At 42.8% G+C, this 20,673-nt stretch overlaps 1 protein-coding gene across 2 annotated transcripts in view; it reads left to right on the top strand.

Moving 5' to 3' along the window:
- Positions 1-20,673, top strand: part of RNASET2 (ribonuclease T2) — a 148,752-nt gene that overhangs the window by 28,559 nt on the left and 99,520 nt on the right. For both annotated transcript variants that reach the window (XM_069234489.1, XM_069234490.1), the window contains one exon: positions 789-846. In XM_069234489.1, the coding sequence (XP_069090590.1) occupies positions 789-846 (58 nt within the window). The remainder of the gene's footprint in view (positions 1-788; positions 847-20,673) is intronic.

The following is a 20,673-nucleotide window of genomic DNA, read 5'->3' as shown; positions in this document are numbered from 1 at the left end:
TTGAGGAGCTACCGAATGCCCTGTGACTGCATTATATTGTGGGCCACTGAGGACCAGATTAGGAGCAGTTAACACTTGCCCCTGCATGATGTTTACAGTTTCAGATGGCAGGTGCTGTGCTCCTCGATTGACTGCAGTTTCTTGGCAATACGGGTAACGTCAGGTTGAGAAAAATAAATGTTATCCCCCTCTGACACCTTTGGCCAAGAGGAGGTGAGAAAATGCTCATGTGAGCCCTACAACCCTTTCACAAGGCTTGGGGCAGTTTATACGAAGTAATTCACACACATTTTTTAATCCCGCTCAATTTCGGCGAATATTGGGAGAGATTTGAAAAACATCACCGCTCTTAAGCAAGGTGGGGGAGTAATTCCGTAGCAACATTCCGTAATTGCAGTGTCATGCAAAATGTGCCATTTTAAATAATTTTTCAATTTTACAAATGCACAATTTGAGCCCCGGGGTGCCCACTTCTCACTTTCAAACACCTCACATCATTGGCCAATTTCCACTCCTCGTGGGTATACGGAATTAAAGCAAAATCACAACCCACTCCTTATTCCCATTTGGACTCGCAACTCCGTTCGTCAGTAACTTTTAAGGTCCTTCTTCCTTCACGGGTCCTCAAAGTTGGAAAAATGTCCGACATGGGTTACTGAGAAGCGTGTCTTAAAAATATGACAGGACCCTTCCTTTTATTTGTGTTGTATACTATACTGTGAAATGAACGTTTTTTTATTGCTAGGGCAAACATGAAGTTTCTGAATCATTATTTCTTTTCTTATTAGGCCAGATAAAGCAGAGATGTGCAACAATTCCTGGCACTTCAATAAAGCAGAAATAGAGGTATGAGGCATCGTGAGAAGATTGCTATTTTATGTAGTTGCACATCATAACAATTTAAACATTTTCTGGCGTCGGATTAAATAATCTGACATGGCATTGACTGTAATATTTAAATTACATTTAAAATACTTCAAACAAGCTGATGCTGCCTTGCCTCTTTTGCACTCTAACCGCTACTAGGTATGAAGACCACGGGGTGTTAAAATGACCTCTTATGATGTAGTAGGTTCAGGTCTGTCGCTCAGAATATTACCAGTGCCAGAAGATTATAATTGGGTTACATTGTGATTTAACAAATACCTTCCAAGACGAATATACAGCAATCATACCATAGTACTGTACGCCAAGAAGTATAAAACATTTCTTGGACGTCTTGCCAAATGTATTTCTTTGGAGCTGGCTTCTTCCCCTAAGGGTGCATCTTGTAGCCTGTTATATGGTGATGGACAAACTTATTTGTTTTTGACTGAAAAAGCTGTATTTTTGCTACCATGTGGCTGCTTCCTCAGGGCATCAGACACACTGCAGAATTGTCAAAACAACCAGGTATCCTCACCCCCTCAAGGACCATGGTACTGTAGTAAATATGCACTGGATAGAGATTCTCCGTGGGGGTTGCCGGACATCTCCTAGTGAAACCGTAAAGGCCTTGTCCTGGCCCTAGGATTCATTGGACTGTGGGCCTAATTAGACGAAGATGAGCATGTTCTGAGGGACTTCATTGCGACTAGGGCTCATTTGCTTCAAGCAGCTTTCGAGGGTGTGTTTTGGCAGTTTCCTGTGACAGGGCTCATCTTTTGCTGAAAGATGTGTTCGCAATAGTTTTATTTACAAAATGCAGCAGGAAACTTGAAGGTGAGAAGACGTGTCACGGAAAAAGAGAGCTGCCGAGCTCTGCTTCCAGCCCCTTCTCTCCTTGGGGCTCCAACTAATTTTTATATTATTTGGTGGATTCAGAACAACATTAATTGCCTTGATTTCCTCTTTGAAATGTCAGGAATGCTGTGTTCATACCACAGGACTAGTTGGTCACTGCATCCCCTGTTTTTAGATCGAAGCCTACCAGACTGCTTAGCTGTCTGATTTGCTAACAGCATCTTGTGGGCATTCTGAGACCTTCCCTGAGTATGCATTTCACCCATTGCTTACTATTGGCTTCGCCATTTGTAACTATCAGTTGCTTGCTTTCTATTGGCTGGCTTTATTTGCTTTAGGCTGTTCAGCTTGAGTTAGTCCCTTCCATGGAGCACCCCTTATTTGATGTATCCTTCTGAGAACTTGCTTTCTGTAAACAGGCCTTTAAATCTTGTTCTTACCTTGTCATATTGCTGTGCGTTCAAAGACAGAGGTAAGATGTCAGGCTCTGTTTTCCGAGGTCTTGGTTTTTACTTTTCTTTCTATGTGACAATCCTTTGGGGCATCCATATGAGAGGAGAGGCTGTAGCAAGTTATTTTTTTATACCACACAATGAAAATAAACTGCTGGTATTTCAGAATATAGCAGAATTGGGAATGTACAAATGAAGCACATTGTTGTGTAGTTCTGAAGTGTGGTGGAAACAAATATTTGAATACAATCAATACACTAGTTGATAACCTTTCCACACATTGTTTGTGCACAGTAAAATTGTATGTCTGTGCAAATGTAGTAGTCATTTCAATTGAAAATGTGTTGTCTGTAATGGGAGCGTGCTACCACACCATGCGTACTCCACTTTACACTACTTCAATCTACAACACTCTACTCCATTCAATGCCCTTCCACTCTATGCCACGCCACTCCATTCTGTGACTCTCCACCCACAGACCCCTCCACTCCAAGACACTCTGCCATGCCACTCCACGACGCACCCCTCCACTTCATACGACTTATCTCACTCCCCTCCAATCTTCTTCACTCCGGACTGCTCCATCCAGTTTAACCTACTCCACTCCATTCTGCCTCACTCCACTCCAGTACACCACTGCACTCATTCTACCCCACTCAATCCAATCTAACTCAACATACCCACTCCACTCGACCACACTCAACTCTACTCCATTCTATCCTAATCCACCCCACCCCACTCCAGTCTACCCCAATACAATTTATGAGCTGCTAAAATTTGCCTGGTGTTGATTGACTAACCTTTTTCACCTATGAGTAATGCTGCAACAACCCATTGTGAATTTACCCAAGGTCTGAACGGGTATGTTGAAAGTCACTTGCTAAGTATTGAGACTCATGTTTGTGTTTTCTGTGAGTAAATTTCAGTGAAAAAAATTGGGACAAAAAATGCCCTTTCTGGGGAATGTATTGTCTCTTTTGGCACGAAAAGGTCAGTTTTTAGATGACTGACCTTCTGACTGGATCTAATGCCTGTGCCCACACCGCAGACCAGAATAGCAAGATACATGAATTAGTTGATACTTTTAGCTGAGCCACACATTGTTCAATACGCACCAGGTACCGGATATTTGGTGTCAGGATAACTTCCGAACCGGGGGAGCAATATTTAAATAAATGTACAGGATCGAGGTTCGCAGCACCTTATTTGCAGCAATAAATACTGTAGAGTTTCAGTAAGAGAATATTGAGTGATGCTTCTAAGTTATCAGCAGTATTTTTATTTTATTTTTAAATGCTTTGTGTTCTTCACCTCCATGTTTACAAAATAACTAGTGATGGCCACAGTTTAATGTTGTTTTGGTATCGAATCAGGAGTATATGTTGAGAGATTGCAATATGAAGTGGGGAAAGTCCTAACCGAACAAGCAAAATAAAAAGATAATAAAAAGTTTCCTAGCTACTGTAATGCTAAGTTTCAATTCTATTAAGGACACAGAGGTGAGGATTATGTTCCCTTTTTTCTCTTATTTTAACATCAGCCATCATTTAACATATAGCTTGAAAAACTCTGTTTCCCAACAACCCTAGGGAAACTGGAAAAAAAACACAAGTCCATCCAATGGCAGTATTAGGAACTCCTTATAGCTCTTCCTCTCCTCAGATACTCCCCGCTCTTCAGTGATGTCAGCCATAGAGTCTAATCCTGTTTCAATAAGTCATTTCCTGCAGAAAATATCGACCGCAATTACCGAACTCAATCAAAGAGTTATAGGTTAAAAGGGGAGGGTGAATAATGGATCATTTTACCCAAAGGCAACGAGAAGAGAGTAAAGGAAGAACATTGCAGACACAAAAAACAAACTGATCAACTAACAGCTACTCCAGGGTTGTCTTTCACTTCAATCAAAGAGTTAGCGTATCATCACATCCTTCAAAATACATCATCATTGTAATGTGGATCACAATACCTGAACTTACTTCCATGTGCATCACAACACCATCAACGTAATTCCATGTAAAAGAAGCATTTGCCATAATACGTGAATTCTACATATTCTCTCAGGAGGATATTCCTCTTCTGATCCCAAGGCCGGGTAATCCTTGCATCCGTGTCCTTAATAGAACAGAAATTTTCCATTGCAGTAGCTAGGAAATTTTATATTCTGTTTCAAGACCAGAGGCGAGGAATATTCTTGTTCAAAGTTTAGTGACCACCAAATAGGTCATATTAATTACTGGTTTGAAATAGAATTGTTTAAAAACTGAAATTAATGACCAGTCTGCTGCGTATATAATATTCTGTAGTCTGTCCCCCAGAGGTGCTGCCTTAGACTCCATTGTGCCTTTGGCTGAGTGGGCCCCAAAAACATGACTACCCACCCCTACTTCTTGCCTGATCTAACGTACCCATCTAGTGATGGTCGAAGAGGAGACTGCCTTGAAAGACTTTTCCAGGGATATACGCAGCTTTCGTTCTCCCAGAGGGACAGATTCCATCATCATCTCCTCATACGCATCGTACCCTGCACAACTTGGGATTCTTCTCAAAGGGAAGGGTAAGACACCACCTTGGAATTTGACTTAGTTCACCTGTGTGAATATGAAAGGTAACTCCTTCCAGAGTAAAAACCCTACCTGTAATATCCAGAGCCCGGATGTCCAAAACTCTCATACAGGAGACCAGACAGAGTAACATTGCTGATCTCTCTTTACTTGAGAGATATCTATAGTCCTGGCAGTGAGGGTACAGGTTCAGGACCATATTAATGTGCCACAAGACAGAATATCTGGGCTCTGTAGGTCTGTCCACGCAGACTCATTGCAGTAGCATCCATTTCAAGGGATGGGCACCCACTGGGACCGCCTCCATGGGGTCATGGCCCACTAAAATGGCAGATCTGAAAGCATTTTCCGCCCTCTAAGCTAGACTATGTGTCACCAGTTCGGAAAGGAAATTCATGATATGGACAATGTTGGATGCCACGGGATCCACACCCCTTTGCACACACCAATGTAACCAGCACGACCAAGCCAACCGGTATCTTTTCAAGGTAGAGTCTGCCCATTCTTTGTAGAAGAACAACTGAGCATGTTCAGAAAGTCCTGAGACTGCCCATCTTTCTTGGTATTCCACCACACCATCGGACTACCAGATCCCTCCAGAATCGGCTTGTTGAGGGTTCCTCCGCAGATTTTGAAAGAGATCATGAAACAGGGGGTAGATGGATTGGAGAATCCCAAGAATGTTCCATCAGAACTGGATACCAAACTTGAGACCTCCAAAAGGGAGTCACCATTACCACATCCGCCTTTTTGTTTCTCAGTTGCGCAGATTCGCATTCTCATCGAAAACGGGGGAAAATTGTATCACTTCTCCTCTCTCCAATCCTGTACGAACGCGTTTGTAGAGGTTGCCAGAGGGTCCGGCAACCAACTGAAGAATCTGTCCAAGTGGTGATCTAGTCCAGAGGCAAACAAGTCCACTGAAAAAACTCCACTTACCTTGTGCACGGACTGGAACACCTGCTGGTTCAGCTGCCACATGCTGTTGTCAGTGTCTGAAGTGGCAATCCACAATCTCGTTCATGGATCCCAGGAGGTATTCCACTGTCAGCGAGATCGTGTTGTTGAGGCAGTAGTCCCAGAGATTTCTGGCCAGGTCCGATAGGAGTTTGGTCTTGGTCCCACCTAGGCAATGGACATAATGGACCACCAAAACATTGTCCATCTTGAGAAGTACAGAGCATTGAGCTTTTTCCTGGTCCAGTGGTGAAAGAACCCACCAGCATCTCTAGGCAGCTGATGTGGAGTCTCTTTTCTTGAGATGACCAGATGCCGTGTGTGGACAACTCCCCACTGTGAGCTCCTCAGCCCAACCACATTGCTTCGGACTTGATGACCACTTCTGGGTTGGAACTGAATATGGCTCCCCTACTCCATGATCCCATATGAATCAACCACCAGTGCAACTCCTCTTTGGCCTCTGTGGACAGTGGTATCACTTCTGAGTATGTTAAGCCCTTCCGAAGGTGGGATGTATTCAGGCTTTGCAGTGCCCAATAATGCAAAGGACCCGGGATAATTGCCTGAATGGACGACAAGAGAAGACTGGTGATTATCGCCAGCTGCCTCAGGGAGGTCCTCTCCTTCTTAAGTGTATCCCGCAAAGTCTGTTTGATTTTGGCCACCTTCCTGGAAGGAATACTGAGAATGGCTTTGACAGAATCGATCATGGAGCCTAAGAAGGTTAACTGTTTAGTAGGTACCAAGTGTGACTTGTCTTTGGTGATCACATAACACAGTGACTTGAGGAGGGAGATAGCCATCTGGAAGCGTTCCAAGAGCTTTCGTGGGCATTGGTCCATCAGAAGAATGTCGTCCAGATAGACAATCAGGCGAACACCTTTTGCCTTCCATTTTCAAATGTCTGAATACCAGCCTCTTGTTGAAGGCCCTCAGGTTGATGACTGGCCACTGGCCGCCATCCCTTTTTTCCACCAGAAAGAGGTTGCTGGGGAAACCCGAAGGGTGAAGCAATTGGGTAGCAGTTGTGCCTTTATGCAGGAAAGCTGTAACCTCCCTGTCTACTAACTCTGAGTCTCATTCGGTAAAGTGGATGGGAACAGGGATTCTGGTCTGATGCGGGGAGCCGAAAAACTCTATATGGAACCCTTGCACAATTTGTAGCACCCAGGCATCATTGGTTAGTGGGTGCCAGTTGTGTATAAAGAGCGCTAGCCTGCTGCCAAATTCTAAGAGTGTAGAAGAGGTTACTCTTCCCTTGGGCAGATCCATGGCCTTTGTGTCTGTTAATCTGCCCCCGCGTGCTCATTGACGAGGACCCCCTGGGGAGGGTGTCGAGTTTCGCAGAGTTCTGCAGTTTCCCTCTTCTGCGGTCCTGTCCTCTGGAGGCGTGGGAAGGAAGGCGGCCGGTCAAGCGCCCCCTGCCAGGAGCGGCCCCAACAAAAACCTTTGAGGTGAAAATGCGCTTCATGGACACCTGCGCCTTATCTAAGGAGGAGAAAGTGGCAATGAATTTGCCTAACACCTTCACAAATGGATCGCCATTGAGACAGCCCTGCACTACAGCCCCGTCTTGTTTGTGGCTAGTTTGCCCAACTTAAGGTCCACCTTGATAAGGAGGGACTAGCGATGTTCTGCTGATAAAGAGCAGGTGGTGTTCCCCATAGTATAATGGCACTCCATGCCCTGCCCGATAGGATGTCTGAGGATATTAGGGACCCCGAGGCCTTAGCCTCCTCAGCCATATCCGACATTTTTGTTAAAGGACCTGCAACATGTTGGTCCTGGCAGGAGCGCCAGGGCCTGTCACTGCCCTTTTCGGGATCTTGAATATATTTGGTCAACAATGTGGTCATCTTAGGGTCTATCTCAGGCGTGAGGGCCACCTTACCCTCTAAAGAAGGGTGTTAACATTGCGCGCTAAGGCAGTTACACACTTCTTTTTCCAGGGGTTTCTGGATTCACCTTGTGACGTAAGTCGCCAGTTTTTCCCTGGGGACCCACTTCTACGATCTGGGGAGGAGTAAGTTCACCAGGTCCAGCATATTGCTCGTCTGGACAGAGTTTGCCTCATGGTTAGGGACAGGGATTGGGTTGGTGTCAACAAAACACTATAAAGGAGTGAGAGGGAATTCCTGTCCGACCTTCCTAAACCAATAATATTCTCACAAAGAGGACAAGGAATAATGTCTGGTGTAAAAAACAGACTAGTTCAAACATCAATATGTTGAAAAAACAGCCCTCACCCACAATTTGTGGCATGCTTCATCATAGGGCGCTGCTAACACACTCCGAGATATAAATCCCCTTTGGAGTGGGGCAGTAAGGGTGGGGGAACATAAAAGCACATAAGACAAGACCAACAATCATCATACAGGGACCAAAGACGGACAACAGAAAAAGACATAAAACTGACTCAGGCTGACCACTTATTCTATTTTATTCTATTGCAGCCTGGACAGGATTAATAAATGTTATTGGTGGTGTTTTCAGGAATTAATGACCTGTACACCCCAATCTCTGTAGAGGGTCAACATGTTTCGGCCTATTCAAAATGCCAACTTGGGTCATGCTGCCTTTGTCAGGACCTTGATCCTGTCCCCGTATTTATAAAAGTCCCTACCTGTCCTTCAATCAGGAGGTTCACTGATTCGTACCTTTAGGTACACTTTTATTTGTCAGCATACTTGGTTGTCTGTGGGAAGAAATAGGCATGATACCCAAAATTCAGTGAGATATGGTATCTAATAATATAAATTATCCCCAGACCTTCACCTTTATGTGTAGGGAAAAATAGTTATTAAACTTGTGCATTCAGATCCCCTGGATAAAATCTAAATACCTTGTGGAAGAAATAAAACTATACCTAATCCACTCGTGTTGATTAATTATCATAAATATATATAGATATATCCAGGTCCATAGTCAGAAATAGAAGACGTGTGTGTGTGTGTGTGTGTGCACTTACTGAGTTTCATTAACACTCGTTTTCATCAAAGCTGGGTGGGAGCACCACCCTGTAGTCACACACTGTATAAAAATAAATCACCATAAATATCAAGATTGGCAGTAGCTGTATTTTACATATAGTATGTTTACCCATCAGGTTTTAAAAAAAAAAATGGTTCAAGACTATGAATAGTCTTTTTTGGGACGTATCTATTACAGCCGTGGTCCAATGTTTCCGCCCACCGGCCCGTTAATATTTACTACTTAACATTTCGGACTCCTAGTTATGTCATCGCCCTCCAGTCCTCGTTTTTCCAATATAGGCATTATGGTAAAGAAATAGTCATTCCGCCCTCCGGCCCTTTAATACTGTTATTCAAACTGCCCATGTTTTTCATTTCCGAGTAAACATGGCGGTCAACCCGGAGAGACGGGTGATCGTGACTTGAATGCGGACAGTGAGAGAACGTCCCGCTTTCCATGGCCCCAGCCCCACTACAACTCCTGTGGGTTGGTGTCCCCAGAGGATGGTCGCTATGGTCTGGGGTGATCTTGATCCCTGTCTGAATCCCCTTGGGAATTTTCCGCATCATCAGGATCTGTGGAAGGATCTGTAGGAGTAGAAGGGTCATACACCCCTAGATCCCTAGATCTCCCACCCCCATTCCCCCCATCACCCCCCCCCCCCCCCCAGGTGCAGGTAGCTGGGGGGGGTACCTGTTGGGTTTGCCCTGTGGGACAAAAATGCCATCTTAAGCCTGTCAAAGACATCAGTATCTACCTCTTGCGTATGTTAATGCTTTGCGGTCACCGTGGAGGGTTTTGCCCCTGGCTGCTCTGGATGTTAGGGAACGGAAGGTCCAGGAAGTTCTTTCTTCTTGAAGAGGGGTGAGTTACAGCTCTCCAAAAGCTGTTGAGAGGTCTTCTTGTAGGGCGCTATAGCGTATGAGACTTCTCTCGAGATAGAGGCATCAACTGCCTCACAAAACTTGTCATCAAAGTGAAAGTATTGAGCATCCTTTTTTTCCTCCAGGGAGTCTTGTGAGGATTGCATTGTTTTAAAAGTGGTAGACCAGTGTGTTGTGGCGGCTTATAGGGACCAATTTTCGGATGGCTGGACACAAAAATGCCCTTTTTCTTGAGGGAGCACGTCTGCAGAGTAAGGCAAAACCCTGATGAATATGGGCTAATTCAACCGCAAAACAATACAGACCTCCCACGGGTGTCTAAGACTCCAGGCAGTGGGGTGATGTCAGCAGGACTCAGCGATCGGCACGCCCCTCTTCCATAATCGGGGCCCCCGCAGCACGCCGACTGTGAAGCCTGTCAGTATTAGTTACTCGCAGGTGGCTGCACTGCATTAAGAAGCCCTGCAAGCCGATGCTCACTGCATAGTGCTCCTACGGGCTAGGAACCTAAAATGGAAACCGTATTACAGGAATATTCCAGGTACAACAGCCCGACCCCAGTCAAGCATAAATTATATTCAGGAGACCCTGAAAAATGTACTTAACTGGTGGGCTGAGCAGCAAAGAAAGGGGAGCATCTGAGGAGAGGAAGGACTCCACACGGCCATTGGATGGACTAGCATTTTTTCTTTTCAGTTTCCTTAGCGTTCATGGGAAATGTAGTCTTTCACATGTTATATGTTAAATGGTGGCTGGTGTTAAAATAAAAACAAAAAAAGGATTCCTAATCTCACCTCCGGTCCAGACATTGAATTTAGTTTCTCCATGGCAAATGAGAGTTGTGCTAATTCGTTATTCAAAATGTATGTATTTATGATTTAAATAGGCCCTGTTCCAAGCAGTGCATTGTTTTTGACTGTGGAGTTTCAAGAAGGGATTGCTTGTGCCTGTATGGGTATCACTGAAGGACTTACCTGGAGGAAGGAAGACATTATGTAAGCTGGGTTACTTCTGATGCCACAAAGAGAAGCTGCCTAGATCTGTATTCCTTGTGCTCTCGCTGCTCACCAAAGATGCACTGGAGGATACAATGTGCGTAGTGGCCCTTCTGATTAGAGGAACTGCTGCTTTTGTATGTCCTTAAAATCTCCCCTCTCCTCACCTCAAACCTTCTCCTTCTTTGTATGCTCTCCCAGTCGTGCAAAAAAGGCACGTTAGGGTAAGAGATTTAAGGACAGATGTATGAAAGGGTTTAACCCATTCTGTGTCTATGGGAAAATGCTTTAGTACATTTCACCCTCCGTATTTCACGGAGGTAAGTACTCCAGATTATTAGCATTATGTTTTTAGTGAGAAAAAGTAACTGATGGTTACTTGTTGAATACTTTTTTCTTTTCAAAGCTGAATACATTTTCTGTTAAAGACGTGCAAAGACTCTTAGAGTGCCTTACAGTATTTACAGAATGAGTGTATTATGTCCTTTTAAACTCTTCTGTATTGTGTTAAAATTTCCTGTACAGTAAATGTTAGCGACATTTGTTTTGCTACTTTCAGTTGTGCATTGTAGGATATATGGCCAGATGTACAAAAATGCAATTTTGCATCTCTTAAATAGCGACTTCACAGAAATCACTATTTAAGAAATGCAAAATGCTATGTACAAAGAAACTGATTTCCTAATGGCGATTCCTACAAAGTAAGAATAGTTATTAGGAAATCCCATTAATTTTTAGTCCATGGGCTGGTTTTGCATTTCCTAGATAGTGATTTCCTATTAAGAAATCGCTATTCAGGAAATGCAAAACCAGGGATGGCAAAGGGCAAAAGGTCCCCCTTGATGCACCCCAAAAATAGCGGTGCACCTGTAGAGCACACACATGCCTATCGCAATAAAAATAAAAGCACCTTGGGGTGCTTTTTAGGTCGAGCGTGCAATTGCTCTGACGTGTTGTATTCTATCTGTGAGCCTTTAACCACGCACACCCATCAGTATCAACCGGTCAAGGGCTTGCCTTTCAAAAATCCTTTGTTATCATTGGTAAATCCTTTACGTTTGTCCCTCCTTACGGCAGTTTTGTTACCACGTTGGCCATCGACCCTGTTACATGGATGATTGCACTTTTGCTGATACTTTTGACTTTTTTTTCCTTTTGCGTCTCTCGTTCACGCTCATGGCGGCAGTGGGGCTTTGAATCAGCTCACTTATGTCAACTGTTTTACTTTTCATTTTCAATTTATGTGGCAAGAAAAGTCCAGTTAAGAATTTACAACGCTAATAGCTCTAACTCGAGCAAACGTGAGACTCATTGCTTTGCAAATGCTAGCTTTAAATTGCACCTGGTTACCACCGACTTCAAGTCGGGGGTAATTGCATCTCCTAAGTGCTCAAGTCGCATTTAGGAAATGCTTTGTGCATCAGAATAGGAATCACAAATAGGAAATCTCTATTTGCGATTTCCTATTCTGGGAATCTCAAATTGCGATTTCTACAGTGTAGACATTGCAATTTGTGATTTCTGAAAGGCCTTTGTACATAAGAAAAGGCAGTTTTGAATTTCCTAATGCCCAAAATACCATGTCAGACCTTTAAGAAAAGCAAAAGGACTTTGTACATCTGGCCCAAAGAACACTATCCTAATACTGTGATTTTCTTTTTGTTAAGGCATTGATTTTAGTTGTTGAACACTGTTGTGTATGGTGTGGGCTACTGTGCTACATAATATTAACCAGTACTCCATGCTATCATTGGTGTTAGTAGTGCACTAGGTACATTTAGTATAGTGCTCAAACTTCACCAAATCTGTTCCTCATGGGTACAGTCCTTCTTGAACTGCAAGACCAGGCCCCCTACACAAGGGACAAGAAGCAACCCACAGACTGATTTTGCCCTACTTGGGAATCATCAGTAGGGTGTAGCGTGAGTCCTAAGGCACATTGAGCTTGTGACCCAGGTCAGGGCGTACCAGTCGCACTTAGGGCAACAGCAAGGTGATGGATGGAATGTCTGAATTATTCTCAGCCACTGGCAGTCTCTCAGGCCATATTCTAAAATGTAATCCAGCATGTTGATAAGACAAGAATGAAACTATAACGAAAACAGGAGGTTAAACGTAAGCAGAAACTGTCACCAGGGGAACTCCCTTTCCTCTGCGTTTTTTTGAGTGCTTCAAGTGACATCCCCTTCTATCCAAATAAGCCCTTCTCTTTGCCTGCGTGGAAGCAGAGCGATTGCCTTTAGAAGAGGGATATATATGATGGTGTTAGCACACTGAGTTTGTCAGAAAATTTGATAAAATTGCTTGGTCTATAACTAGTGCACACACACACCCTTCCTACTTTTGAAAAGCTTTTTGTAGTAGCTCCTGGATAGTCCACCCATCCCCATGCATGGTTTGCCCATCTTTCTACTGTTGCGTAGGTTCTCATTATCACTAATGAGACTACTTGATTTAGGTGGCAGAATCTTTTGAATTGTGGGGTACTGAGTACAATTCCACACCATGTGACACTTGTCGACCCAATCTGGGTTTTCCAGCCAAATAGCAGTGCCTCATCTCCACCCGAGAGTGGGGATGATTGTGGCAACTGGGCGCATGACAGAGAGGACTCCTCAGGGGAATCTTGGTTGATAAGATCTCATCCCTTTCTCTCAGTTACATTAGTTTAGTTTAACACAGGCAAAGACGAACGGAAGCAGAGTATAGTTCAATAAGGTTTATTGAAGTAACTGCATTTTAGATAAAATGACATGTATTGCAATAACATGGATGATAAAACACGCTAAAAGTAAAATGATGACAAGAAGAGTGAAACACAAAAACAGTCCCACCATACTGTCACTAGGAATAATGTTTATATTTTCTACCTAAGTTATATTAGAGCACAGCGTAATAAGCCCTAATCTTCCCTTGAAGCTTTAACCCGGGAAGACATCATCCCCCATTCCTGAGCAAGGAAGCCTGTTGTCTAAAAAGACATCGTCCCCATATAGGCCAGGGATTCAGCAGTCTAAGCAAGCAGCTGTACTATAGACGTTCAGCAGTCAGCATGCAGTCGTGGTCATCTAGCTGGAATCTCCCTGTAACATGTATGGGACAGAGAAGTGTTTTATAATAAAACAGCTGATGTTCTAAGAAAAGGTCCCCACGTAAGGATATGTATGTTTCTGTGAATGTTGGAGACATAGCATACTACTTTTGCCGGCAACCCTATCTCTCTGCAGCCTTGAGGAAAGCATAAAGTGAAATGAATGCTGTGGTAAAAATGTAATGCTTTCCTAAGTGAAAGAACAACCAGATAGAGAAAATAAAACACAGCCGCAAATGTGGCTAATGTTTGAAAAAAACTAAGCAATGCTGAATAAAATGTAACTGGGCTAAACTGCACAACGGCAGGCCTAGTTTGCTAAAATTACGTGTCTAAAACATGGCTAGAATAGCTATACAACACCCTCCCCTTGCAAGTTCAAAAGTGGTTAAAAGCCTAAAGTAAAATATGAAAACTACTAAAACCTATTCATAAAAGCATATAAACATGAATGTCAATCAAGACACTTGATCATGGGGTAAAAGGGGCAATTTCAAACATCAGCTGTGGTGCCAGTAAAACCGAATTCAAAAGTCAATGTCCTTTTTAAAATTGCCATTTATATCCAAGACAATTCAAGCCAAGAAATGTTTTACTTCAGCTGGTGGTAAAATAGCCAGATCGTTACCAAGGAGCACTCAGTGTTCCAAAGCCTGAGCTCCAGCTGAGGCAGCAGTATTGCGTGTTGTGCCCAATGTTGAGTTAAGATCTGAATATTCCACGAAGGGCATCTCATAGATAGCTTCCCGCAGCAAACACACCCTCAACGTGCATGTCTGGTTATGAGCCCTCAGCGAGAACATCAACAGATCAGCGTCCAATGAAAGTAAGCTCCGCGTCGAAAGACAAACTTTCAGTGCACATTCAAAAAGACACGAAATGTAATGAAACACGGGCTGCACACAATCGAAAACAGGCTTAAATGACAGAGACCAGTCGCACTCCAGTTCTTCCAGGAGTGGTGCTCCGAAATAGTGCATCATGCGTTCACAACAGAGCTGCGCTGGTGGAAGCGCTGTCAGTCCTCCTTTTTGTGAAGGGATAGCCATTGCTCAGAAGAAATAGCAACAGCAGAATGCCACTTATTATAGGGGAAGTAATCGGAAATTCCCCCAAAACACTTGAAAATATCGAGTGTATGGCTGAAGGTATTAAGCCAAAGATAGAAGAAAAGGTGTGAATGAAACCAGAACCAACAGCCTTAAAGAAGTGCGCGACCCCAGTAGTATTGGACGCATTAAATATTCATCCCACGAGTTCACCAAAGTGTCTTGGAAAGTTTATACTTAAAAGGGACTTTATCTCTGCAGATGACCTCGCAACTTGAAGCGCATAGGTCTCGCACACAGATGTAAGCGCCACATGTTTCTGAAACAATAAAGCATTGAGTCTGCTCAACTTGTCAAAATTCACATCTGAAGTAACAATATGACACCAAATCTCTGCTACTTCCCTTTGTTGTGTAGGGGGGGGGGAGGACATTCCCGTAACAGGTGACAATTTTGGAGACCGAAACGACATGAGCTGTTCCGGCTCTGATTCCGCCAACAACTCTCACTTTTAACGAGTACATAGCTTCCATTTTAGAACACCTGGAATGCAGGTCTAAACAAGGGAACTTGAACTCTCTTCAAATAGCAGGCCAAGTTTGCTGCAGAGCCATTACACACCCCGTGCAAAGACAGCTGCTTACAAACCATCGAATGGCTCTCTTGCATTCACTGCCACTAAGAAAGACCTCTTTCATGTCATTGAAACACTTGTACAAAAAGGGAAGCTCCCACACCTTGTGTATATAACGATCTTTCAGCCTTTCATTTCTGCCTACTGGAATGTGTGTCAAGCAGCATGTGAATTGAAGTGTTGAAATAGGCAGATTAATAACCCTGTGTATTAACCATTCAGCAAATGGTATTTCAGCCACAGTGAAGGGCATCTTTTTTAATTTCTTGATGTTTAGCATGGCATAAGTTGCTTCCTTTTTATCCATTATTAGTTGTTGCCATGTTAAATTAAATGTTGAAAATATGTCCCTTGCTCTAATGCGTTGTCAGGAAACGCGACCTGCTTTCAATGTTTGTAATGTCTAACCTAATTGCATAATGATTGCCTCTGTCCATGGTGTAAAGGTGACATGTCCCTCTGTACTATGTCTATTGCAGAACAGACAATGTTGTTTAAAGTGTATATCTGGTCGGACAAGTTGTTAATCTCATTATCTACAACGGCTAATGCTTTCTGTAAATGTTTTACTGATCTATTTGCCTTAACAGGGCAGCAGGTTCCTGTTGTGAAAATTTCCGAATTTCATTACATACTGCATATAAGAAGCACTTTCTGCTTTGTCTTCTGGGGCATAACAGGAAATCCTGCAAATCTGTATTGTTAGACAAGAGATTGAGGTGTGCGTTTACAGCATCAAGGGAGGAACTTTTCAACCATTGCTGGCATAATTTCCCTACAATATATGTTGTCACTATGCTCAAGTGTTCCTATGACACATTGCAAGGGTCTGGCCTATCTGTTCTAAAAAAAAAATTAAAAAAAAAAAAATTGAGTTTACAAAATATGAATGTCACCCATTGGTGCCTACTGACCACAATAACCACCCACCAGGATGTGAGAGTGATGTGTTAAATTTTCCATTCTGGACCCACTCATTGAGCTGATCTTCAGTTGCATTAATGTACTTTTGCCATTTGTAAAATTTTGCAGGGGCAGGGATACTGTGCATATTCAAATCCTTAATTTTTGCCAGGCCTTCACAACTTGTCTGTTGTACAGTTTCATTTAGAATATAATTTGGACAGGTGTCAGGCATGCTCTACATGAAGCTTCCTTTCCCCTTATTTGCCAGTTTTTAGTTCCCCACACACTTTGTAAGTCTATCGACTTCCACCAATATTCATAGCCTTCCATAGCTAACTGGGAAACAAAGGAATCAGAATAAATCAATTTTGTATCCGTCAATAAAAACGTGGCAATTTAAAATAATACAACTCAGCATTTTTAACATTGTGCCCAGAGAAATATGCAACTTTTCAGTATACGTTTTGGAACTACCCACTGGAGGAGTTGGGCAGTGTTCCCACTGCGTATAATTAAAAACAGTATTTGGGGTACTTGTTCTGTGAATGAAATGATGTCCATAATAATTATAACAGAACATATCTCCTTAATTTTATTTGGATTGATAAACATCCTTACTTTAAAATATAGTGAAATATTGCAAATCAGACATCATAGAATCAACTTTTTTCATATCCCAATCATCAGAAACCCCACCGGGTTTTATTACATTGTTCATGGAAATTTTACATACATACGGAATCTGGATGACCTCAGTCGGGCCATATATATCAAATTTTACTGTTGCGTAGGCTCTCATTATCCTAATGAGACTACTGGATTTGGGCGGCAGAATCACTTGCACTGTGGGGGACTCAGCCTGAACCCACTACAGGTGACACCTGTCAGCCTAATCTGGGTTTTGCTGCGGCTAACTAGCAGTGCCTCATCTCCACCCAAGAGCAGGGATGATTGGGCAACCGAGCGCATGACACAATTGACTCCTCAGGGAAATCGTGGTCACTCAGATCTCATCCGTTTCTCTGTTACATTAGTCTCACATATACAAGGACAATCAGAGGCACAATATAGTTCAGTAAGGTTTTATTGAAGTAACTGCATCTTACATAATAAAGCATGTACTGCAATAACTAGGACGATGAAGCATGGCAGGATTAAAATTGTGAGTAAAAAATAAAAATAAGGGCTACAATATAGTCACTAGAGTCGTTAAAATAACTCCTACCTAGGCTACGTTAGAGCACAGCATGTTAAGCTCTAATTCTGCTCTTCACGTTCCCCTGGGAAGACGACATCCCTGAGTAAGAGGCCTGTTGTCTACATAAGCAGCTGCAGCGAAGCACTCAGCAATCTGCATACAGTCGTGGTCATCTGGCTGGAATCTCCCTCTAACGTACATGGGTCAAAGTAGTGTTTTTTTAATAAAACAGCTAATGTTCCAAGAAAGGATTCCCACATAAGAGTGTATATGTTTCTGTGAACATTAGAGATAAAGTGTACCACTTTTGCCGGCAACCTGTCTTTACTGCAGCCTTGAGAAAAGCGCAGAGTGAAAGAAATGTCTTGTTTAAAAACGCAGTGCTGGCCTGTGCAAAGAACAGCTAGATAGAGAAAATAAAACAAGACTGCAAATGTGGCTATTGTTAAAATAATAAAACGAAGCAGAATAAAATGTAGCTAGGTTAAAGTGCACAGTGGCAGGCCTAGTTTGCTAAAATAACATGTATGAAGCTGTAACTAAAATGGCTATTCAACACCACCCACTTGCAGGTTCAAAATTGGTTCAAAGCTTAATTATATATAAAAGCCACTAAAATTCAACCTAAGGCATATATAAGAATGTCAATAATGACAAGTTAAAAGACACTTGAGCATGTGTGAAAAGGACAATTAACAAATGTTAACTGTGGCGTTAAAAAGGCAGAATTTCAAGATTCAGTCATTTTGGAAGTTGCCATTCGAATCCAGGATAATTGAAGACAGGAAAGGAAGTTCGTTGCCAAGGGAAAACAAGGAGTATTCATGTTCCAAAGCCTGAGCTCCAGCCAACGCAGCAGAATTCCATGGTGTGCCCAACAATATGTTTAGAGCTGCATCACCCACAAAGGGCAACTCATAAGCAGCTTCCTGCAGCAACCGCACCATCAACGCACATGTCTGTTAATGAGCCCTCAGCAAGAACATCAACATATCAGCATCCAATGAAAGCAAGCACTGCGTAGAAAGACAGACTTTCAGTGCATGTTTGAATGAGCACCAGAGTAACCGAAACACGGGCTGCACACAATGCAAAACCGGTCTAAATGACAGAGACCAGTCACACTCCAATTGCTCCAGGAGTGTTGCTCCAAAGTACTGCATCATGCGTTCACGACACAGCTGCGCTGGTGGAATCGCTTTCAGTCCTCCTTGTTGTGGCAGGACAGCCATTGCGCAAAAAAGTAGCAATAGCAAAATGACACCTATTATAGCCATAGTTATCAGAAATCCCTCGTTAAAACTAGAGAATATTGAGTGGATGGTTGAGGGTATTAAGCCGAAATATAGAGGAGAAGGTGTGAACAAAACCAGAACCAACATCCTCAAAGAAATTTGTGATTCCAGTAGTACTGGACGCAGTAAATATTCATCCCACAAACTCACCAAAGTGTCTCGGAAAGTTGGTACTTAAAAGGGACTGTATCTCTGCTGATGACCTTGCCACCTGAAGCGCATAGGTCTCGCGTGCAGATGTGAGCACCACATGTTTTTGAAACAATAAAGCCTTGAGTCTGCTCAACTTGTCAAAATTCACATTTGAAGTAGCGGTATGAAGCCAAATTTCAGCTACTTCCCTCTGTTGTGTAGGAGGAAAAAGTATGTTCCCACAGCATGCAACAATCTTAGCGACCGAAACGACATAAACTATTCCTGCTTGCATCCCACAACAGTTCTCACTATTGAGGTGGACATAGCTGCAATTCGAGAGCACATGGAACGCAGGTCTAATCAAGGGGGGTGGGACTCCCTTCAGATAGCAAGCCAAGTTCGCTGCCGAAGCGTTACATGCCCCATGCAAGGACAGCTGTTTACAAACCATCGAATGGCTGACAGAAGTCTTGCATTGACTACCGCTAAGAAAGACCTCTTTCATGCCATTGAGACATTTGTACAAGAAGTCAGCTCCCACACCTCATGATTGTAACTATCTCACAGCCTTTCATATCTGCCTACTGGAATGTGTTTTAAGCAGGACATGAATTGACATGTTGGAATAGGCGGATTAATGACCCTGTGCAATAACCACTCAGCAGATGGTATTTCAGCCACAGTGAAAGGCAATTTTTCTAATTTTTAACATGACATAAATTGCTTCTTTCTTAGCCATTAGTTGTTGCGCCAAATTAAATGTGGAAAATATGTCCCTAGCGCTAATGTGTTGCCAGGGAACACAACCTGCCTTCAGTGTTTGTAGTGTCCAACCCAACTGCATAACGGACCTTAGTTGACTCTGTCCATGGTGTAAAGAAGACATGTCACTTTGTAATATGTCTATTGCAGAAGAAATTATGTTGTTTAAGGTGCATATCCGGATGGACAGGGTATTAATCCCATTATCTACAACAGCTAATGCCTTCTGTAAGTTTTCCTGATCTGTTTGCCTTAACCGGCCAGCAGCTTCTTGTTGAGAAAGCTTCCAAATTTCATTATAAACTGCATATAAGAAGCACTTTTTGCGATGTGTTCTGGGGCCTAACAGGAAATCTTGTAAGTCTGTGTTATTAGACAGGAGACTGAGATGTTCTCTAACAGCATCTAGTGAGGAACTCTTCAACCATTGCTGACATAGTTTCCCTACACCGTATGTTGTTACTATACCAGCATGTTAGGATGACACATAGCGAGGGTCTGGCCTACTTGTTCTAAAAAACCCTGTGGAGTTAACAAACGTTTAGGACACCCGTTGGTATCTATTGGCCACAATAACCACCCGCCAGGACGTAAAAGTGAAGCATTAAACGTGCCATTCTGGACCCATTCATTGAGCTGATCTTCAGTTGCATTTATATACTTTTTCCATTTGTTAAATTTCGCTGGGGCAGGAATACTGGGCACATTCAATTCCTTCCTTAACAGCTTGTCTGTTGTACAGTTTCATTTACAAATATCTTTTGAAGAGATATCAGGCATGCTCTAAATAAAGCTTCCTTTCCCCTTATTTGCCAAATCTTTGTTCCCCACAAACTTTTTAAGTCAATCGACTTCAGCCAATATTCATAGCCTTATATAGCCAACTGGAAAACCAAGGAATCCGAATAAATACATTTCAAATCTGTCAGTAATATATGTACATTTTCCATCAATGGCAATTTGAAATAATAAGACTCAGCATTTTTGACATTGTGCCCAGAAAAATATGCAAATTCTTCAGATTACGTTTTAGAACTCCTTTGTGGTGGAGTT

The sequence above is a fragment of the Pleurodeles waltl genome, chromosome 5 (assembly GCF_031143425.1).
Source record: "Pleurodeles waltl isolate 20211129_DDA chromosome 5, aPleWal1.hap1.20221129, whole genome shotgun sequence".
Lineage (NCBI taxonomy): Eukaryota > Metazoa > Chordata > Amphibia > Caudata > Salamandridae > Pleurodeles > Pleurodeles waltl.
The sequence above is the reverse complement of the archived record's forward strand: the minus strand, read 5'-3'. Positions and strand labels throughout refer to the sequence as shown.